Below are 24,601 nucleotides of genomic sequence, written 5' to 3' on the forward strand. Positions count from 1 at the left end.
ACAATATCATATTTCTGAAATGTCATGCATAGGCTACTGTCGACTGAATAATGTATAAATTATTTTACAAAAAAAAAAATGCCCCAAGATATGGGTCAGTTCAAGAATCTCATCTACATCACAGCTAACTGTAGCTTATTTAGCCGGTCAGCAGGGGGAGGCAGATCCATATACACACACCTGTCCTTTTTTAAAAATTAGGCTAATTGATTAATGCATATGGATCTGCCTCCCCCTGCTGACTGGCAAAGGTTATAAACCTCTACCAGCAACTAAATAAGCTACAGTTAGCTGTAATTTAATTTAATTTAATTTAATTTAATTTAATTTAATTTAATTTAATTTAATTTAATTTAATTTAATTTAATTTAATTTAATTTAATTTAATTTAATTTAATTTAATTTAATTTATTGTGTGACATAAAAGTCATGTGCGCGGTCTGCGCATGCGTGTCAGCTGATTCCCCGCTCACCTGTTTGAAGTTGAGGCGCGTCGAACGCACATGAACGCGTGTGTCGCACAGGCCAGGTAAACGCACACAGTCTCCAGTGTTCTCGGCTGCTGTTCAGGTGTTGTTATGGTGGCGATAAGATCTCTAGGCCACAGCTTCTGCCGGCTGGCCCGAGGAGCGTCTTCACAGATCAAGTTCGCCAGGAGTCGCGTGCGGCGGGAGATGCGCTCGAGCGACGATCAGGTATTCTGGACAATCACGACGATCTGATGTGATTAAACTTGTTGTTCATATAAAAATACATATGGTAACATGGGGACAGATGTCCCTCTTAGGGACAGTGTGCATTAATTGTAACATATTAAGATATGTCTATTTAACGAAATGTAGGCTATGGGACAAACTTTACAGAATGATATATGACTTTTGATATAATTTATAATTTGATATATTTATTTTATTTAGCATTTTAATGGCTCATTTTAATTGAAAATATGTTATAGGCCTTATAGCAACACTATGAATGAAAAATTTAATGATTTCACTCAACTTAACATAAAGGTTTTAAAGAAAGCAAAGATCTCTGAAATGTAGATCAAATTCGTGGAAATATTGAATAATAACCCCATTAATTGCAATAATTTTTACATCTAAATATAACAAAACTATAACAACATGCTAAATCTGGTGGCTCATCTTACCCCTATGATCAAATTCGATCTTTTTACTTCCTCTAACTCCGTCTTGCCCTACTTATTAGATTTGTGTCTCTTTTTTAAATGATTTTAGTCCTTCAAATTTCCAAAATACACATAGCTTTTTGTTTCCTATGAATCGAGAGACTTCTGTTGAAAAATACAGTTGACCCAATAGGAGGCCATGTTTTTTTTGGTCCAAAGTTTTTAGCTAAATAAGGCAAGCAAAATGTTCAAGTTGTCTGAAATGTAGATCCCATTCATGGAAATACTGAAAAATAACCCCATTAATTACAATAAGTTAAAAAACAGTAACAACGTATTACTTGGGGCCTTCTGTGCCAATTCTGGTGGCGCATCTTACCCCAATGGTCTAATTTGATCTTATTCTGACTTGTTTTTTAAGCCCGATTTGCAGGTTGAATATTTAAAAAATAAAATAAAAACGGACGAAACACGCTTCAATCATCTCTCCTTGGCCTGTTATATTGAAAATGTATGTTTTACAATTTGCAGTATGACGTTATCTATTGCTAAATTATGGCTCATCATAGACTAGCTAACCACAAAGCTAGCTAACGCCACTATCATCAGTGGAAGACCGCTAACGTTAACATTAATGAGCTTGGAAACCACAATGAACTTTTTCAGCCTAAATAAAGTAATGATTACTGTATTTATGACTAGCATATCTCTAGTTACAGTCCCTGCATTGTAAAATGTAAGTTATACTTGCGAGGAGTGAACATTTAGACCTAGAGAAAAAGTATCAAACATATCTTGTGCAGAAAAGTTCGCTTTTCTTTTACACGTGTGTGAAATCCAACAATATTTAATAAAAAAAAAAATATCGGCCGATATATCGGAATATCGGATTTTAAAACCCCAAAATATTTGTATCGGTATCGGCCTTCAAAATCCTTTATCGTCGGGCTCTAATTATAACTGCCGATACCGATAGTTTGGAAAATGCCTAATATCGCCGATCTCACGACCAAGTCGTACGAATTCGACGAATGATTAAAAAGTGGCTAATTCGTATCAATTCATACGACCTCACTCGTACGAATTAATACAATTTTGCTAAATCGTACATATTTTACGAATTGGCCAATTCGTATGAATTCGTACGAATGACCTACCCCTGACCCCGCCCCTAAACCTAACCATCACGTGGGTTTAGACAAATCATACGAATTAGTACGAGTGAGGTCGTACGAATTAGCCACTTTTTAATCATGCGTCGAATTCGTACGAATTGGTCGTGAGATAGTGTTGTATCGGTCTGGCTCCAGTTGATGTATTATTTATTATCTCCCATATAATCTGTCTGCTCATTGTTTAGTGCTCAATAAAGGTGTCCATGTTGAGCAAGCGGCGGTTTGACGGCTTCAGGGCGTCAGGTGGCGGTTCTCGTCTGTGGTTGATGTTGATTTACAGTAGGTCTCGTTGATCTGTTCGTTTAAATGGACGGGCGCAGGGTTAGGTGGGTCTCGCACCACACAAAGCCCTGCTCAGTCACGGAGGAGGTTTCACTCCGACAAACCACAGTTCCTCTTGCGGTGTGTTGCTATGGTAAGACTTCCCTTTCGAACAGGAAGTGACAGCGCTGTAAGAAAGAGGGTGTGTCAGACAGAGACTCAGTAGAGGGAAACGCTTCGGCTCGACCCGATCCTGATGTGGACATGTCCAAGAAAATGAAGACTCTGGCAGTGCCAGCGGGTCAGATGGTGAGTCGGGTTCAGGCCTGCGGCTTCTCTGATTGGCTCGTTTTGATGATGATGCGAGAGTTGCTTTATTGTGGGATCATGCTCATGTTTTTAACCTTGTTGCTATTTTAACTTTATGCGAGAGATATTTGTAGTCTGGAGAGTGGTGTTTGGTGGATCATCTCTGATGGATTACAGATGTTTACTTCTAGTCCTGGTCTGTTTTTACTCCCACAGCGAGTCTGAGGGGACTTGTGTTTGCACACTGTCTGTGTGTGTGTTTGATTTGAGGACAAAATTGTCCCTAGAAGTTGGTTAAATGGTTTTTGGGTGTCTTATGAGGCAAATATGATTACTATTTGTATTGCACTGACAAGAAATTAACTAATTACACATTTTTCTATAATTAATCGCATCTAACATTAATATATATATATATATATATATATATATATACTGTGTATATATATATATATATATATATATATACACACACACATAGATAAATAAATAAATAAAATTATATATATATATATATATATATATATATATATATATAAATCTTTAATGTTAGGTGCGATTAATTACAGAAAAATGTATGTAATACAATATATATATATATATTAGGGCTGTGCAAAAGTTAATTGCGATTAATCGCATCCAAAATAAAAGTCTGTGCTTACATAATATATTTGTATGTGCTGTATATAATTATTTTGTATATATAAATACCAATGCATGCATGTATATATTTAAGAATTATTTGCGCTTAAATTCTGAAAATCTTAAAATCTATATTATATAAATATATAATTTATATATGAATTTTCACACATTTTCTTAAATATATACATGCATGTGTGTGTATTTATATATATACAAAATAATTATATACAGCACAAACAAATATATTATGTAAACACAGACTTTTATTTTGGATGCGATTAATCGCAATTAATTTTTGCACAGCCCTAATATATATATATATATATATATATATATATATATATATATATATATATATATATATATATATATAGGCTATTGTCTTTGTTGCTATATATTTTTATATACATTTATAGTTGATTTTATATACATCAACTGGTTTTAAGTTGATTTTATATACATCAACTTTTTCAAAGCATTAGCATAAAGCAGATACAATCAAAGTTAAAGCTATTCCTCCACAATAACCCATTCCGCCAAAATAAATATAACAATACTTTACATACAAGTCAAGACAATAATATCAATAATTGTTGCTATATATTTTTTATGAGACCAATATCAAAATTGTCTTCATGAAATAGATTTTTTTCCTCAATTTTGCCCCTTATCGTTATTTATTAGGATTTAAAACGTATAACAATTTAATTTAAGTGAACTTGTCTTGTACGACTCCTTTTCCCATCTGGACTTTGCATTGGCTGTTGAATTATCCTCAGGGCCCAGTTGTTGGAAAACATTAATCTGGATCAGAAATATCTAGTTTTGTCCAGGATCAGGTAATCCATCTTACTTTTGTAAGAAATATGAAATTAGAGAATAATTATATATTTAAATGCTTATGTTTGTCCCCTTGAAACCTTGTGTTCAGGGGCAAAGAACTCAAGAGAGTGAATGCAAAGTCTCTTGTGGGAACGCAAAACATTTGCAAGAGAACGTAAAAACATTAAAATTATTTTTTCGTCCCATCACCGTGTCCCTTTAGGGTTTCCGTAGCTCCTCATGTGACCCACAAATAAATGATGCAGTTATTAAAAACTACTTTCGACTGGTTCATCTCTGATTATGCCAATACAGTTATTTATTTATTTGTTTAGAGGATACCAAATAGGGATGCACGATATATATCGGTCAACATATCTGTGTCGGCTGATATATGTTCATTTTGACTGTTATCGTTATTCGCCCAATATATTAAAGCGGATAAATAATGTATTATTATCTCCTTTTCAGATGCGCACTGTTCAACATAATGGTTTTGAACTGGTTGAAATATGTTTGGAATCACTTCAAAAAAGAAAATATAGTTCAGTTCAACATGTGCAAGTCTGTCAAATCGGCTACATAAAATTATATTGTGTTTGGGACATGGCTTTTAATGGTGAGACTTTTGTTTTTGTAATCAGGCTCTCAGAATATATATAAAAACTTGGATTTAGATTTATTGGCCAATATATCGGTTATTGGCTTTCAAATAGTATTAATTATCGGTTATCAGTATCAGCAAAAATGTTCATATCGGTGCATCCCTAATACCAAAATCTTTTTTTTTTTTACTTTAAGCCTTATATACTTCTACGTTATAACTTTGATATTTAAAAATCAAGAGTGAAATAAAAATATATACGGTCAAAATTAGAATATTGTGAAAAGGTTTTCATATCTGTAATCCATAATCATCAAAATGATAACAAATAAAGGCTTGAAATATCTAGAGTCTATATAATATATTAGTTTCACCTTTTAAGTTGAATTACTGAAATAAATGAACTTTTGCACCTTATTCTAATTTTTTGAGTTTCACCTTAACTGATATTTTGATCCTGATCAACCTCAATCCAATCTGGGTTTCTTAACTGATTTCACAATCCTTTTTTTTTTCTTTTTGAACAACCCTTTTTCAAGATTTGATCAATCGAATTGCTTCCTTTTGAACAAATTGGTGCTGAAGTTAAGCTGAATCTGAAAGGCAAGGGATGTATTCTAAGGCTTTATAATGATTGGCGCTCGCAACGCCAAGGTCAAGGGTTTGATTCCATGGGAAATGCATAAACTGATCAAATGTGCACTCTTGGAAGAAATGGTTCTATTTAGAACCAGAAATGGTTCCATCCCCCGCTTCATATATGGAACTCCAAAATGGTTCTATATAGAACCATTTTTTTTTGGTAAAAGGTTCTATTGCCCAAATATGGAACCCCAAGGTTCTAGGAACCCTTTTTTAAGAGTGTATAGAACCTTTTAGGGGTTCCAAATACGTAGCGCTGATAGAACTTTTTAAGGTTCTATATAGAACCTTTTCTTCTAAGAGTGTATAGCTTGGGTTATTCTGCAATAATTATAATTCACTTCTATGGTGAGAAGAAAATACAAATGCATGTTGAGCCACAGAGAAAATGAGCATTTCTCAATCAGGTTTCCACATTGTTTCCATGGCGATGAGGCTTTCAATCACACGGATGTGTTTGGTCGGAGAGTCAGTCGAAATAATTAACACCTTGCACTCTTTTTGGTCGTGTGTGTCATGCTGTCATGTCTTCCAATACAATTTATAAATGTTGTTCAACACCCATTTCCTGTGAGCTGAGAAAAAAAAAACCATGCAGCTGTTAAAATGCTGTTTCCTGTGATGCTTTTCTCGTTTAATTCATGACTATGACACACTATGACTATTCATGATTGTGTGTGTGTGTGTGTGTGTTTGCTCTTGCAGACCCAGGCGGTTTCTGATGGTGGTGAGTTTCATCTCTTTACATTGTAGAATAAGCCTGTCACCATCATCAACTTCTGACAATTAATTGTAATGTAAATAATTGCTATTAACAATTTAATTCTGTTTTGGTCATGTCATTTACAATGTACAAACTAACATGATGTTTTTTTTTTTTACTTTGAATCTATTAAATAATAATAAACAGTAGTGGCCAAAAGTTATATCTAGCCTTGGAAAATCAACATCTTCACTTTTTATTCAAATAATATTAAAGTTAAAGTCCCCCTGTAGTCAATAATTTTATCCCTTTTAAACTCATCTTTTATCACCAAAAGTTTTCCGTTTTTAATTAAAAAACGAATTCCTTAAAATATCTTGAATGTAACTCGACACCCTTGCCTTATTTAGAATGCGCGGTTCTATGAATATGCAAATGAGCCCCGCCTCCACTCATAACAAATTGTGCGGACAATATTTTTGGTCAGGCTGTCATGCAAAGTTATACTAATGTTTGATTGTTGTAGACAATATAGGCTTTTTCATGTGTTTTTTTTTTTGCATTGTAAAAAAAATACTTATCTGTAATTTGCCAAATAATTGAGTCTGATAAATACCATAACCAGGTTTAGGGTTTAGTTTTTTTCTACTAATGTAAAATATATAAAAAAATATAAACTGTGTTTCTCATGTTTGGATCCTTTAATTGAACTTGTAAAATAAAATAAAATAAAAATCTTAAAGATATCACTTTTGGCCACTACTGTGTAAATAGGCTCATATGATTCACTTTAATGCTTTAAAAAAATTAATAACTTAATTTTATTTGCTTTGTTTGGCTTTGATTGAATCCACAATCCATTTTTTTAAATATTATTATATTCTGTTACTGGAAAAGTAGATTATATTGTACATGAGTGGCATTTCTTTAAGTGCTTCAATGTCCTTTTTTTGAGTAACAATTGCAGTTATTTTAAGTATTTGCGATTAGACCAAATAACCCTGATCTGATCATTAATGAATAATGGAGACGGGCCTACTCTAGAACTTGCTGTAACATCGGTCTCGTGGTCATTAACTCGATCGCACTCCTCACAGAGCTGAACCTCAAGCTATCCAGCCGTGGCAGCAGCTCCAGCCTATCAGAGAGCTCGAGCGGGTCAGGTGGTCCAGCCAGTCGCGTGGTCAGCTGGGCCGTGTGTTTCGAGCGGCTGCTTGAAGACCATGTCGGTGTGCGATACTTCACTGTAAGTTTTTAGACTTCTTACCGCTGTTTAGTTTAATGCAATATCTTTTTATTTATTCACATTATCTATAATATTAGTGTTAATGGGCTTAATCCTAACTGTGCCATTTAACTTTTTCATATATATTTATTTAATTTAACTAATATCTTGTTGTATTTGTGCGCTCTGGAAGATTAATTTACCAAGAAAATTTTTTTTTTATTCTGCTTCTGCTTTAAAATCTTATATAAAGATCAATATTGCTGTCCATATTACAGTAAAGATGCAAATAAGATGATGTAATCGCTGTAGAAAAATATATATAGTTTGTGTGAGCATTTAGAGATGTACCATACTATTTAAACAGGATTTATGTACAGTATATTGATTGTTTACAACAATTTAACAATTTGGTCTTTAAAAAAAAAATGTATTGAAGTGTTTGTAATCAGTTATTTAAAAAAATGTAAATACTGTTGATTGTCATGAATATTGCCATTGCTGCTAATATCGTGTTAAATCATAAATAAAAAAAAAAACAAGTTTATTTACATACAGTACACTCTAAAAATGCTGGGTTGTTTTAACCCAAATCTGGGTCCAATATGGACAAACCCAAATGTTGGGTTAAAAATATTGTTGAAAGTTGAAGTTGGGTTATATTTTTAACCCAACATTTGGGTTTGTCCATATTTGACCCAATTTTGGGTTAAAACAACCCAGCATTGTTTAGAGAGTATGTTATTTCCAACTTTAATCCACATAATATAGTCACATAAAGCAATATAGCAAATCTCAGCTGCTTTAATAGCTTTTATTGTCCCAAAATGTAATTATATTACTGTCCAGCTCTAATCTGCGAAATGTGACTAGGACATAAAGATATTATAAACATTAACACATGATTTTCTGATAGAAAACCGAGAAATAAGGCTCTTGTCTTCCCGTTCGCCAAATAGGGAGGAAAACTTCAACACCCATAATGCACTGGGCATGTTGCCGACAGAAGCCACGCCCACCAGTCTGCTATGGACACGCTTGACCAGTCAAATATCGCATTGCTTTAGTGTGTTAAATTTCTGCTATTACGTTTCAAGAGATTCTGCATTTCAAGTTATTAAAACTAAATGTGTTACTTCACACTTCAAGTTATCGGTCAAAAGGAAGTTTATTCATAAAAACACATACTTTACGTTTGGATATGATCTGTGAAGCATTGAAATGTTTTGTTTTTTCCCGCACAGGCGTTTCTCAGATCAGAAGTGAGTGCTGAGAATATCCTGTTCTACCAAGCCTGTGAAAAGTACAAGAAAATCCCGTCTACGAGACTGGAAGAGGTATGCACAGATGTATAAAATTGATATGGGAATTAAATTTCATTTAAAAAGGGGGAAAAATCCCATTTTAACCAGGAATAGACAGTTTTGGATTTTTGTAGATGCATTATGACTTCCAATGAGTGAGAAATGTGTCTGTGTGTATTGGACTCGATTAGTTTTTTTGTTTTTTTTTCATCTTTATGATGTTTAATATGTGAATGTGCAATCTTGTGAAATGCACGCCATCTTATAATTGCATATTAGCATTTTACACAGACAAACCTCAAACTAATAGACACTTACTAGTCGTCTTCAAGCTATCTGGGGTTTAACGCCTTTCTCAACGGCACAATAGATCTCCAAAACAGTCCTAATCTCACGAGATGCAACGTAACACAAGTAAAATGTGGTGCAACATTGCTTGATTTTAGTGTAAAACGTGTCTCAAACCATTAAATGAGGAGCAAGTTCAACTATGGGTGGTGTCTGACAAAAAAATGATCTATATAATCAATAAATGGAGCCAAATCGTGGAGAATGGGGGTTAAAATGCAGTATTTAAACTTAAATGGTTGTAATTCAAGAATGCTTTGGAATATGCCCAAGTTTGGTCTTGTTTTAAAGAAAACACTCAGCAGATTATTGTTAAAGTGAAAACACTTCAAAAAATGAAAGTATGAAAAAGTTATGGAAGTTTAAATTCATAGTGAATCAAATATACTGTACTATATATTTTTTATTTTATATAAAATATATTTTTTACTATAAAATCAAAGCCATAAATATAACCAAGCTATGTTCCAAATTTGAAGTTGATATCACAAAAATTGAAGTTCCCATGAGATTTTGTTTAGGCGTAGTACCAAAAATAGCCACCAGGTGCCATTGAATTCCATTGAATTTAGTTGTGTACATTCTGCCTTAACAAATTAATACATTTCTGTCCGAATATCAATCTGTCACAAAATTTGGAACCTTAAGACTCAGACCTTTCTGAAAATATGTGTTTTGTCAAGATTAGAAAAGGTTTTGATCATAAATCATGAAATATAATGATGCCCAAAAGGGGAGGAGCCTGATAAAATAAGTACCGTTTCTATGGTAATGCAATGTTCAACTATAAAACGGTTTTCACAGGATGAATTCTGAGTTTATAAGCTTTCAAATGATACCTAATTTATGATAACTACTAAAATATGTGATATAATAAAAAAGGCGATAAAAATTTTAGATTTTAGAGGATAATATATATATATATATATATATATATTATAATTTTTAGAGGATATGTTTTATTATGAACTTTAAGCATGAAAATAGAAGTTTCAATGATTAAAAGTGGGTGCATCGACTTTTTGTGACAGGTCAGACCAGATTTTTTGAGGTGCGCTCTTGTCATAAATTCATCAATTACTCTTCCTACATAATTTGTAACACAAAACAGGGGTAGAATATCTATTTAGGAGTCTTAGACCTTTCCAACGATATACAATTTATCATAATTAGATTAGGATTTAATATATAGTGAAGTAAAGTTAGGCGTCCGAGTTAGTGTAAGAGCAAGTCTAGATTTCTCTGCTCACTTATGCATGTTTAGCATAAACCGCCACTGCTATGAACTCGTTATTTTTACTTAAATAGGGGTTTATAATGAAATATAGCTGCAAGCAGCCATTACCGGGGCCAAGCGCAAGAAGCGGCAACATATGCCAAAATGGCAAGGAGTGGCAGACCAACTGCAGCAAGGAGCAATTAAGGGCATTTTGAGAGAACTTTGGGCAAATGGCTAAGAAAATCACATAAACATTAACTTATAAGATGATTTAATGGGTTATCACTTTCGAACAATAGGTGGCGCAGTTACGAAATAGATGTGATGTGGTCAGAGTGAGGTGACAATGACACATGCAAAGTTTGGTGTCAAAATGTGAAGGCATAGCAGAGATAAAGCCTAAATAGTCATTTTGGCAGCATGCCTAAATTTTGATGCTGTGGTATACGAAAACGGTTTTGTCTATCATCGTGCAATTCATAACTTTTAGTCGACACGGTCTGGAGATGATACGATTCAATTTTCGTGAAAATCGGACAAACGGTCTAGGAGGAGTTCGAAAAAGAAGGTTTTTCAAAGAAATAAAGATGGCGAACAGGACGTTTGTCTGATTATGGAAAACCTGATATCTATGTTTTTCGGCATAATCCAAGGAATCTATTAAGATCAGTTTCATTGCAATAGGTAAATTTATTCAAAAGTTATTAGCGTTCTCAGAAATTAATTATAACTTTTGACCAACAGTTGGCGCTGTCTCAAAATCTTTTGAGTACCTTCAGGGCATGCTGCTTATGGCACACACTGAGTTTTGTAATATTACACCAATGCATTTGTTTAGTATAGCATTTTATTTCACAAAACTCTATTGAAGTCAATGGGAATTTCACGTTTTGTTCTATTATAGCGCCACCAAGAGGCTCAGTCCCACAATTTTTTTTATGTGTCCTCAGAGTGACCCCATACATATGTGTGTCAATTTTGGTGCAAATATCTCAATTCACTTCCGAGTTATAAACATTTATATGAAAAAACACGTAAAAAATGACTGACACATGACTTTGTTTGAATTTTACTACCCCTTACTATCAATATTTTCGCATTTGGGCATTTGCATATAGTTAACAAGCTATGATTCCGTGTTTCTGGCGGTGGTTTCGTCTCGATCGGAACAGCGGTTTTGAAGATATCGCCAAGTGTTTTTTTCGCGCTAAATCGCTACGCTACACCAACCGTAACACGAAACCCAGCATGTTTAGTATCGTTGGACTCGGCAACGATTCAGGACCTAAAAAATATGACTCCCGTGAAAATAAGTGTACCACACCCAAAGTTATAAGCGTTTGAAAAAAACAATTCACCACTAGGTGGCGCTGTTTCGAAACTTCTCAGGCTCCTTCAGGGCATCGTACTGATGACCCATACCGAGTTTCGTAACAATTCGTTCATGCGTTCAAAAAATACAGCATTTTAGCACATAATTCAAAATGGCCGACAGCCAAAATGGCCGATCTGGGAAAATTGGATATCGGTCGACTCGGCATGACGCCCTGAATCTAACGAGACCAAGTTTTTGATTTTTGGAGAAACCGTTCAGAAGTTATGAGCGAAAATAGCCATTTTTCATATCTCCGGACCACTAGGTGGCGCTGCGCCGAAACGCTGCATGTAGCCTCAAGTCATGCTTGTGATTACATGTACCAAGTTTGGTCTGAATAGGATGAAGCGTTGCGGAGATAAAGCCTTACGTCTGTTTTCGCAAGCGTTACGTAAAATTAGTTTGTGCGTTTATCGAAAACGGTTATTCGAATTATCTTGAATTCCATAACTTTTTGTCAGCACTGTCTGGAGATGATCCGGTGCGATTTTGGTGAAAATCGGACAAATGGTCTAGGACGAGTTCGCAAAAGTACGTTTTTTGGAAAATTCAAAATGGCGGCCGTTTTTTTATGACGGAAAATGACGTCATAGGGTGCGATCGAATCGGCATGAGCTCAGGAATAAGAGGAAAAAAGAATTTTGTTGATAGGTCTTACGGTTCAAAAGTTATTAGCATAATAAAAGTGAAACTTTGGACAGTTGGTGGCGCTAGAGGGAATGAGTTAGAGACACCAAAATTGGTGTATTTAAAGTTGGGACTGTCCTCTATCAGAATGTCAAACCAAAACAACTTTCCCGCAAACCGGTCTATGGGCTGCCATAGACGCCCAGTCGGAAGAAGAATAATAATAATAATAATAATAATAATAATAAGAACCGGCACAGATACAATAGGTGCCTCCGCACCTTCGGTGCTTGGCCCCTAATTAAAATCATATTAACAAATAATAAATTTAAAAGACGCATACATCGTCATATGTGATGCACTCAAGCACAGATCTTCTGTAACTCCCACGTCTAGAAAACACACACTTGACCTCTGTAATAGAAACACATGATGCATGTAAACACCATTTAGAAAACAGGGCTCTAGGACTCTTTTATATCTCAATTCTGATTGGTAAAAGAGTCAGAATTGCAAGTTTATAAACTCTCACTTGTGTCTGAAATGAGATATACACTTTTTTTTGAGTGAGAATTTTCACACGACTGTTTAAATCACAATTTTGACTTTCTTGCAATTAAAATTGCAATTACCTATTTTTTTTTTTCAATTCATGGCGGAAACAAGCTTCCAGTCATAATGAGACTCAAATATCAGCTTTAAACGTTTGCATACTGTGTGTCCCCTCAGCTGAAGAGAGAAGCACGCTCCATCTACGACAGTTTTCTGTCTGAAAGCTCTCTGCATGCGGTTAATATCGACGATACGGCGCAGGTGGAAGTGAGCGCTTTGGAGACGCCGACACCAGACATGTTCGATAAAGCACAGGAACAGGTACACACTGACAAATCACATACCAATACTGTGATATTTATAGCATAGTTATTTAAAGTCCCCCTGTAGTGAAAATATCACTTTTAATGTTGTTTATGTGTGTATGTGGTGTTTTTAAAGTTCATAAGTATTTTTAGTGAACCAAAGACAGTCTCAAAAACACGGTTTGAAATCGCTGGTGTTTCTGACGTCACAAACGACCAGATCAACGTGTGATCATCAACCAGTGGAAGGGAGTGAGTGGGGGCGGGGCTCGTTTGCATATTCATAGAGCCGTGCATACTAAATGAGGCAAGGGTGTCGGGTTACATTCAAGATATTTTAAGGCATGACGAATTGTCATTTTGGTGATCAAAGTTGAGTTTTAAACAATACAATTGACTACAGGGGGACTTTTTGTGTTTTTGTTATTAAAGCTACACTGTGTGATTTTTACCCCCATCTAGTGGTGAAAAGGTATATGACCATCCAGTGAATATTAGTTTCTGTTCCTCAATTCCGATTTCGTTTTAACTCCTACGGTGGCCAATGTAGTCCAAGATTAACATGGCTTCCACTTCGACCTCGTTAATGAGTGTTAACTCAAACGTAAACGCGAAAGGCGGAGCTTATGTCCCTCTTTGGCTAATGTACTTTCAAGATGGAGGGGCAACATGGCGACCCCTTACCCAATGGCGTATTATACACTCACGAGAATACTTTATTACTTGAACGAAGTAAATATACATTAATGAGCACATATATTAGTGTTTTTAGCTAAGAATAAACTAAAAGAGTTACACAGTGTAGATTTAATTATTTGCAATTTGTACCAAAAGATCTGATTATTCATAACAAATGAGTTAGTCTGGCATTGCAAAAGTTGCTTCACTTGATGTAACTAAACAGTAAAACTAAGACTATGAAGCGTCTGGAATGATTCGACGGTGATGGTTTATTCTTTCCCCCCGCCGCAGATCTTCAAACTAATGAAAATGGACAGCTACACGAGGTTCGTTCGCTCTCCGCTGTACCAGACCTGCATGCTGGCCTGTGTGGAGGGTCGTCCTCTCCCCAGCGTTGGGACCCCGGAGCCCAAAAGCAAGATGTCCAAAAAGAGCGCAACGCCTCCCAGTTACAGAAAGGTAACGCATTTAAAATCCCTTCAACACAGGTTTAGTTACGTTAAACTACCCTTCAAAGGTTGAGGAGTTGATAAGCGTTTATTTCATGTCAAATACAGCAGTTTATTATTACAGTTTAAAATGACTTTTTTCTATTTTTTTTGACCAATCAATCACTTAATGCTGCTTTTACACCGTCAAATTCGCCCCGTGAACACTTTAAATCCATTTTTCTTTCCATTTCCAGATTTTGTTTTAGTATATTTTTCGGGACAATTTGGGCGGATTTGGGACAACAGCTTAGATTTCGGGACTGTCCCGAATTTTTCGGGACTTCTGGTCACCCTATACTCCAGAATCCTTCAGAAATCATGTTAATATGATGATTTGATGCTCAAGAAACATTTCTGATTTATTGTCAGTGTAAAAAAAAAAAGCTTCATATTTTTGTGGAAACTGTGTTGCAGTTTTTCTTTTGGAAATGTTTTTTTTACATAATTTAATGCATCCTTGCTGAATATAAGTACTAATTTCTTTCCTATATTATATTTTTAATTATTAATATTATATATATATATATATATATATATATATATAATTAATAATTATAAAATATATATAATTATTTTGTATATATAAATACACACACATGCATGTATATATTTAAGCAAATGTGTTATTCATATATAAAATATTTATATTTATATAATATAGATTATTTATTTTTATATATACAGAATTTAAACGCAAATAATTCTTAAATATATACATGCATGCATAGGTATTTATATATACAAAATAATTATATACAGCACACACAAATATATTATGTAAACACAGACTTTTATTTTGGATGCGATTAATCGCAATTAATTTTTGCACAGCCGTAATTTTTAAATGTTTATACTAATTAGGGCTGTCAAACAATTTATCGCGATTAATCGCATCCAAAATCAAAGTTTGTGTTTACATAATATATGTGTGTGCTGTGTATAATTATTTTATATATATAAATACACACGCATGCTTGTATACATTTAAGAAGTATTTTCATGAATGTACTGTATATATAATTTATATTATATATAAATATAAATATTTTATATATAAATAATATTTTTTTCTTAAATATACAAGCATGTGTGTAATTATATATTTATATATATATATATATATATATATATATATATATATATATATATATATATATATATATATATTTATATATATATATATATATATATATATATATATATATATATATATATATATAAATATACACAGTGCACCCACATATATTATGTAAACTCAAACTTTGATTTTGGATGCGATTAATCGTTTGACAGCCCTAAATATATTTAGCAAACACACAAAACAATGTCTTGATTCATCCAGATTTAATGAACCGAACGCTCAAAGTTTTGCTCCAATGGTTTGTTGCTTCATATTGCAAAATATCACGTTGATGGAGTGCATTTTCCTTTCGCTGCGTCTTATGTTGAGTTCAGTTTGCAGTGGAAATTCTGAAACTGCTTCTCCACGTAGGCCATGAAATGAACCCTCAAACTGTCTCTATATATCAGTATATATCTTCATATCTCACAGTGCAGATGTTTAAAGTGTTTGTCAGTCCGCCGTGGGAATATGATGCCGTGTGTCAGTGAGTAAGTAGACCAATAACCACAGAGGAACAAGTCTCACGTAGATCACTGTGTGTTTTTGAACAGAGCGTTGAATTGAAAGTGCCCTCGTCAGACAGCAAGACCAACAGGAAGAAGAGGTTAGAGAAGAGAGGCTCATGGGGAGGTACCATCTGACTCAACACTTCTCTATCTGTGTGTGGCATCTCTGTGATGTGCTTAGCTCTGGCCTTATGCATGTTTCATGCCAGTAATGGTTTGCAGATGCCCACAGTTTGCACCATTCTCTTCTCTGTCGGTTTGAACTGCACTAACAGCGTGTGTTTCTCAGCCGACCAGTCGTACCAGCACGTGTCGGTGTCTCGTAATGAGTCTCAGATCTCCGTGAAGTCCAACAGCAGCTTGGAGTTGGTCTCTGGATTCAGCCGAGCTGAGGTATCTTCACCAAAACAAATGTTCCTGGAGATTGTGTATTTCATGAAGGGAGTACAAATGCAAAATTATAGTGACACATTTGGGTAAATTGATCGCTGTTTCGAGTGTCACAATGTCATACTGTAGTGCTGAACAGGTGTTGCCAAATTAAGTCCTTTACCTAAGTTCAAAAAAGTGACCCATTATGCCCTTTTACAAAGTCTTGTTTTCGTGCAATGAAGCGAGCAAAAGTCAGCGAAAAAAACACTGACACAATGATGAACAAATATCAATAATATTCACAATTACATTTCGTTTTACTGAATTAAGTGAACAGATTTTCTTAATTTATCTTTGTAAAGAAACCGCATTGATTAACTGGCTACTCTCTGCGGTGTCAGACGACGACGACCTGTCGACCGCCATAACTTCTGTTGGTTGCAATTCGCATCCTCACCACTAGATGCCACTAAAATTGACAAACTGCACCTTTAAATTAAAGGAGTAGTTCACTTTAAAAAAAAAAAAAACTTTTGCTGATAATTTACTCACCCCCATGTCATCCGAGATGTCCGTGTCTGTCTTTCTTCAGTTGAAAAGAAATTAAGGTTTTTTTAACAAACATTCCAGGATTTTCTTCATATAATGGACTTCAATGGGGTCCAAACGGTTCAAGGTCCAAATGAGAGTTTCAGTGCAGCTTTAAATGATTCCAGACGAGTCATTTGGTTTTTCGAGTCATTTGGTTTGACTCGGAAAAAAAGATTCGTTCATTTTGATGAACAGGAGAGTCATGAACGCGCATCACAGAACAGAGCAAGGCGAGCATTTGTGCTTATAAAACTTAAAGTTTTTTATTTATTTTTGAAATGGCCGATGGTTTCACTAGATAAGACCCTTATTCATCGTCTGGAGTCGTTTAAAGCCCTTTGAAGCCGCACTGAAACTCTCATTTGGACCTTGAACCATTTGGTCCCCATTGACGTCCATTATATGGAGAAAATCCTGGAATGTTTTCATAAAAAAACATTTCTTTTCGACTGAAGAAAGAAAGACATGGACATCTTGGATGACATGAGGGTGACTCATTTAAGTTAAATGGACATCTTTTGATTGTCTCTCCATCAGAATGGACGCTGCAGTGTGGCCGTCTCTGACCCAGAGGCCTTGAGTTCTGGTTCTCCTACAGCTGATAAGTACTGTTGTGTGTATCTGCCGGACGGGACGGCCAGCTTGGCCCCTGCCAGACCAGGCCTGACCCTCAGAGACATGCTCAGCAGCCTGTGTGAGAAGAGAGGCTTTCCCCTGAAAGACGTGCTCATTTACCTGCACGGCAAAGACAAGGTCAGTCCACAACCCACTGCATTTAATCTGGACTTCTCTGTCCATGCTCCATAGACCACCATTATATGACTGACAGACAAGAACGGTTTGACCTAAAAATATCAATTACAAATCTTGGATGCCCTTGAGGTAAGCTAAAACATACCAAAAATTAATTTCAAAGTGAACTGTCCCTTTAAGTAGGACTACACTGCAATGCATTCTGGGTAAAAAAAGACGCTTTTCAAAACAAAAAAAACGTGGTGGATGGAGTAAGCGCATTTTGTGAAACAGTCTAACTTGCGTTAGCAAATTGTAGACTTGTCCAACACTATAGATCGCTTTATGCTATTGGTCCAGGTTTGTCTTGTAGTATTCGTGAAGACACTGAACACTGTGTGTGTGCGTCTCCACAGCCTCTTTCTCTGGACCAGGACAGCTCGGTGTGTGGAGATCAACAGCTCACGCTGGAACTCAAAGTTACTTTTGTGTGAGTCTCATTTAGAAACGCTTTTCATACTAACATATTTACTGTTTCCTACCCGTTTTATTCCCCATCAAACTCAAGTTGCGATAGTCTTTTTTTCCCTATTATTAAACCAAAATTTATTCAGACACCTTCAACATTTCTCACATTATCACCGTTTATTCGCTATAGTTTAGAAAATGGTAATAAAATATGAGGTTCTCAGATCAGTGGATATTTGACTGGTTTTGTCCGTCCTTTTGAATTATGTTGAATATCTGTTAAATTGAACTACACAATTAGATAATACAAGTTTAGCTCAGCCAGGGACCAAGCAGTGCTTCTTGTTCAGTGTGTGTGTGTGTGTGTAAAAAGAGCATTTACAGAAAACACACTTAATCAAAGTGTCCAGACTACCAGTGAATAATTTTTTGCCCAAAATTTGTATAAATTTTAGTGTATGAAGAATTATTTTGCTATCCTCACTAACATAAATTAACTATATTGTCCTGCACCGACTAGCAAAAAAAAAATCAAAAATTAAATTTGGTGTCTGAATTATTTTTATTTACTGTATATCCGAAACGCTTCTGAACTAGAACAAATGTGGGCGGGGCTTGATTTTGTCTGTGTGGAATTGATTGGCTGGTTGTGGTTTTCTATTGGCTGATCTCATGTGAGTGACAGGTTATAGCTCCGCCCACGTCATCAGAGAAGAGATGCAGCGAGATGAATAGATTCTGATTTAAGATTATTAAAACAATAATGATGTGCACCGAAGAATCATTTATGCAATATCACACACACACACACACACAAAAAACAAAACAAGAATTGTCCATTTTGAATTCATAACCAACATTATTACCGATAGAGCAATATGTAATCTAGGCTGATATTTTGATGATATTAGCATCAGCCAATAGCAATACCTGATGGTTGATTGACAGTAGCGTTAGTTCTCATTGAAACGGTATATATTAATCTGTGCATTATAATATGATTATTAGTCATTTTTGAAATAATTATATAGATCTAGACTAGTTATGGGGTGTTATTTTAGTGTCATTGAGAATGTAATTGTTTATTAATATTTTCAATTAGTTTTTTTATATATATATATACATATATATTTTTTAGTTTTACACACTTTGTGTTGTCTTTTTTTATTAGTTTAAAAAAGTTTTTATAGTTTGATTTATTTCAGTTTTAGTTAGAGTACATCGTTAATCTAAATGAAAATGAGAAATGTTCCCTTGTCCACAAGCTGAAATGATATTTTACATATAAACTTCTTTGAAAATGGTTTCATCTTGCTAGAATAAGCCTGTACCTGTTGTCTGTACAGGCTGGAGATTGTGTTTTTAGGAAGAACGATTGGCATCATTGCGAAGTCCAGCAAGACGTTGGGCGACGCGGTTTCGCCCGTCCTCCAGAAACACGAGCTGAGACCTCAGGATGTGCAGATCACGCTGGTGTGTAAACGCGTGCAAACTCATGTGAAGAAGCACAAATATCATATAATAATTAACTTTTTTTTTTTCTTTGTTGTTCCAGAGTGGCTCAAATGAACCTCTAAGTCTGAGCACCAATGTGTTTCGTCTAGCCAGCAAAACCATGCGTCTGGACAGAGTTAAAGGTGTTCTATCATCAGTTCATTGATTTGTCCATCAAATTATTTATTAAAGTATAACTAAATTTTTATATATATATATATATATATATATATATATATGTATGTATGTGTGTGTGTGTGTGTATATATATATATATATATTATTTATATTATATAATTATTATTTTTTATTTATTTTTATTTATTTTTTACATATGCATTTAGCAATAAATTATATATTATTATTATATATTTTTAATGATAATTATTGAAATTGTTTTTATTTAAATTGTGCAATGAATATGTAAATACAAATTTAACTCATTGTGTATAATTATACTTGTAATAAATATAAATAATAATAATTTTCTGATTTTAATTGTTTAAGAATATTTTTTATTCAATTTTAAAATAAAATCTGATCTAAATCTTTTTAACTGTAAAATACTTTTAATAATTATATAAAGCTAAAAGTGTATTATATTAATTATGATAAAATCTATTGAAATTATAGAATTATAATTTAAAAAATATTTTTCTATAAATGGTGTGTGTATGTATATATATATTTGTGTATATGTGTTTTTATATATATATATATATATATATATATATATATACACACACGCACACTGTACAGACAAAAACTTCTCAAAATGATTCAGATTAGTACATTTATTTATATATATATATGAAGAGTTCAGATGCAAAAGCCTCTAAGTGCCATTTGAAATTTTCTTCTAGAATGATCATTTTTATCAAGCTTGTATATTTAAGTTCAGTGATTTCACTTAAATGGCAATGATAATTACCTATTAATTGTTATTTAAGTGAAATTACTGAACTTAAATATACAAGTTTGATAAAAAATCATCATTAAAGAAGAAAATTTCAAATGGCACTTAGAGGCTTTTGCATCTGAACTCTTCATATATAGTTTGTGTCTAATTTTGAATTTCTTTCCTTTTAAATAGATGAGTTCCACCAAGTGGAAGAAAAACCTAAACCGTTAAATGGATAAACTTCCATAAAATGACAAAATATAGTTCTGAAGTCATCATGATGAACCCTTTTTTTATTTCTGAGCTTTTCCGCTTGTGAAATCTCTGTCTGAGTTTAGTTCTGCAAACCTCTCGTGATATTCCCTCGCTCTCTCTCTCTCGTGTCAGTTTGCGTTAGACGTGTTGTGCTTTCCTGTCACAGTGCTGTAGCGCACCACGAATGAATCTTCTCTGAGGACCACGTTACACACCTTAAGAACGGGATTATGGGGAGGTTTAACTGACATGACATCCAGTGATCCCTGTTTAACAGTGTGTGTCTGTGTGTTTTAGTTGGTTTGGAGACTCAAGCCTCTTCATCATCCAAAGCAAACCACAGACCCAGAAAACACCAGGAGATGGACGGTAATGCAGGAGTGTTATAAACATGATAGTTATGCATCCTCAGATCTGAAGCCATTGCAAATTATGCAGTGTGTGTGTGTGTGTGTGTGTGCACTGCCTAGTTATTTTGAAAGAAAATAGTGTGCAGTTCATATACTACTGTATGTATAATATGCAAATCACGTATATGCATACCAACATACATCGACGGGCATGTACTGGAAACTAAATGGCGGCACCATGGCTGGAAACGTGCAGATTAAGGGCCGATAATATTATAATAAGATCCTCTTCCTACATCAGAAGGGGACCGCTTATTTTTTGACATGCTTTCAGAGAAAGTCTTACAGGTTTTCATGATACGTCCACTTTATGCTACGTTCGCACCGGACGCGAATCGCGCGTCAAATTCGCGCCTGACGCGTCTAGTTTGACGCTTCACCACTTTGTGTTAATTCGCGTGTCAAGAGCGAAACTGGCGCGCGTAAAAACAAAAGTTTGAAGCGAAATTTACGCGCGTCAGAATCGAAATCCGTTGGCGGCCGTTGTTTTTATGTCGACCGAGCATTCATCGAGAGAGTTACCGCTCTGTATTTACTCTGGAGAGCAGAACAGCGGCGTGGGGATCATCGGCGCCGTATATTTGTGTCCACCGGACCCTTCGGAGCCGAACCGTTTGGCGAGTTTCTCGCTCCAGGAGCTGCGCTGGATGACGGCCGCTGTCAGCGGTACTTCCGCCTGTCCCGCGCCCAGTCTGATGACCTGCACTCTCAGAAAAAAAGGTACAAAAGCTATCACTGGGGCTGTACCTTTTCAAAAGGTAAACTTTTGTCCATTTTAGGTGTTAATATGTAGGCTACATTTTAGGTGCTAATTAGTACATTTTAAGTGTTAATAGGTACATTTTAGGTGCTAATAAGTACATTTCAGGTGCTAATATGTACATTTCAGGTGTTAATATGTACATTTTAGGTGCTAATATGTGAATTTTAGGTGCTAATATGTACATTTCAGGAGCTAATATGTCTATTTTAGGTCCTAATATGTACATTTTAGTTACTAATATGTACATTTTAGATGTTAATATGTACATTTTAGGCGCTAATATGTACCACTAAGGTGCCAATATGCAGCCTTTGGGTACAAAAGTGTACCTTTTGAAAAGGTACAGCCCCAGTGACAGCTTTTGTACCTTTTTTTCTGAGAGTGTGTTGTCCCGCATCGGAGCGAGGATCACCCTCGCCCTCATCCACCTAATCTAGCTGTCATTTATTTTTGTTTTGATGATAAATAGAGCCAGCCTTCAAAAATTATTAACCTGTCCTGTTTTTTTTTTTTTTCCTTTTTTTTTTCTCTCTCTCACGTCCAGACACGAACTTATGCACATATGTTGATTGTCTTTACATCATAATACTATTTCATATAATCTAGATATTGAATGAATAACATTCAATACAAAATGAACATGTCTCGTATATAGAAATAATGTTTTAAGTGATAAAACATTTGCTTTGTTGTGCATAATCCCAACATGCATTTAGTCATATTAACAAAATAATTTATTGAAGCATCCAGACACTTCACCACGTGAGCAAGCAGCTAGGCTCCTGATTGGTTGACGCGGCGCGAATTCACGCCAAAGTTCAGATTTTTTAACTCGGGCGGCAGACGCAAATTCGCGTCAAACGCGTGAATGCACAAATGGCACTAACGGAATCATTCGCGCGTAACGCACCAGACGCTCAATTCGCGCGAACGGCGCGGGAATTTTTCACGCACGTAAAGCGTCTTTGCATTGACTTAACATTGAAATCATTCGCGCCTGACGCCCTATTCGCGTCCGGTGTGAACGTAGCATTAAACAGAACCGCAGCTTGTGTTCTCTTCTAACCGGATCGGTGTCTTCCTCAGTTCTGGTGGAGCTGCTGTCCCGTGCCCAGTGCAGTCGAGTGGACGACCAGCGAGGCTTACTCACGAAAGAGCACCTGGAGCTGCCGCAGTTCCTTCAGCTGCCAGCAGGGGACGGACAGCAACACGCACAAGATGAAGACTGCGCCCTTTGACCTTTGACCCTGAGGACATGTCCCGTGACCTTGAGCACTATACAAGCATCTAACAGACTCAAAGCAGTTAGTTGTGTGGAGGAGGGAAACTGTGTGTGTGTGTGTGTGAGATTTCTTAACCTGAGAGTGAATGATTTGTGTATATTTCGTATATCACAGACACTGATCGAATATAGAGCTCTTAAAAACGCTGCCCATCGAAGAATGCAGAATTATGGGAAGATGCCTTTAAAAAAAGATCATACTACATAAATGTGTATTTATTTTCATATCGGATTGTATTGTCCAATAACAAGTGTGCTCTTTTTCTATTTCTAAGAGCATATTTGTTATGGGAAGTCTTACACAGAGTTGTTCACAGTGAGTTGTAGTGTCTGATTAAAGCGGTTTTGTGTGAGCTGCTGTGGGGAAGTTGCACTGTTTGACTTGTTTTGCACTTTTTTTTTTTTGCTTTGTGTGGTGAAACAATCTGATATGAAATAAGGCACGCAAAGTCATTTTCAGAATAGTTTAAAAAATGTGCCGTTCCAAAACTGTATTCAAGCTTATTTATCAAGTTACTGTTAGTGTGTTATTTGGTTAGTGCCTCTCTCTTCTGTAAAATAAAAGCAGATGTTGTACAAAAGCCATAAAATTAGTCTAGACAACCCTGAATATAGTCCACGAGTTGTAGGAAGTAAAAGAGCAGATGATTGTACAAATGTCTCCTTTCACAGACTTTAATCTCGATATTTAATGAGTTTATTCTCAAGATTGTATTTGACTTTTTTTATTGAAATTTAACGAGTTTTTCCTCAACACAGACTTTATTCTCAATATTTAATGAGTTTATTCTCAAGATTGTATTTCGAATTTTTTCTCTAGAAATTTAACGAGTTTTTCCTCAAAACACACTTATTCTCGATGTTTAATGAGTTTATTCTAAAGATTGTAGTTCGACTTTTTTCTCGAAATTTAACGAGTTTTTCCTCGAAACAAAGACTTTATTCTCAATATTTAATGAGTTTATTCTCAAGATTGTATTTCGAATTTTTTCTCTCGAAATTTAACAAGTTTTTCCTCAAAACACACTTATTCTCAATGTTTAATGAGTTTATTCTAAAGATTGTAGTTCGACTTTTTTCTCGAAATTTAACGAGTTTTTCCTCGAAACAAAGACTTTATTCTCGATATTTAATGAGTTTATTCTCAAGATTGTTTAGACTTTTTTCTCGAAATTTAACGAGTTTTTCCTCGAAACAAAGACTTTATTCTCGATATTTAATGAGTTTATTCTCAAGATTGTATTTCGACTTTTTTCTCGAAATTTAACGAGTTTTTCCTCAAAA

At 35.0% G+C, this 24,601-nt stretch overlaps 1 protein-coding gene across 2 annotated transcripts; it reads left to right on the top strand.

The window, feature by feature from the left end:
- The first annotated feature begins 462 nt into the window (after window positions 1-462).
- rgs14a (regulator of G protein signaling 14a) lies at window positions 463-23,670 on the top strand. 2 transcript variants are annotated; one of them, XM_039655140.2, is made up of 14 exons: window positions 463-695; window positions 6,296-6,317; window positions 7,391-7,539; window positions 8,763-8,855; window positions 13,121-13,264; window positions 14,221-14,388; window positions 16,095-16,173; window positions 16,339-16,442; window positions 17,550-17,765; window positions 18,161-18,234; window positions 19,559-19,685; window positions 19,768-19,849; window positions 21,160-21,231; window positions 23,122-23,670. In XM_039655140.2, exons 1-14 carry the CDS (start codon window positions 579-581, stop codon window positions 23,271-23,273), a joined length of 1,599 nt encoding a protein of 532 aa, XP_039511074.2. In that variant the 5' UTR covers window positions 463-578; the 3' UTR covers window positions 23,274-23,670. The 2 variants fall into 2 exon arrangements, with proteins under 2 accessions (XP_039511074.2, XP_039511075.1); XM_039655141.2 differs by lacking the exon at window positions 463-695 and adding an exon at window positions 2,792-2,877.
- Window positions 23,671-24,601: the final 931 nt, after the last annotated feature.

The sequence above is a fragment of the Pimephales promelas genome, chromosome 9 (assembly GCF_988280905.1).
Source record: "Pimephales promelas chromosome 9, fPimPro1.hap1.1, whole genome shotgun sequence".
NCBI classification, from domain to species: Eukaryota; Metazoa; Chordata; class Actinopteri; order Cypriniformes; family Leuciscidae; genus Pimephales; species Pimephales promelas.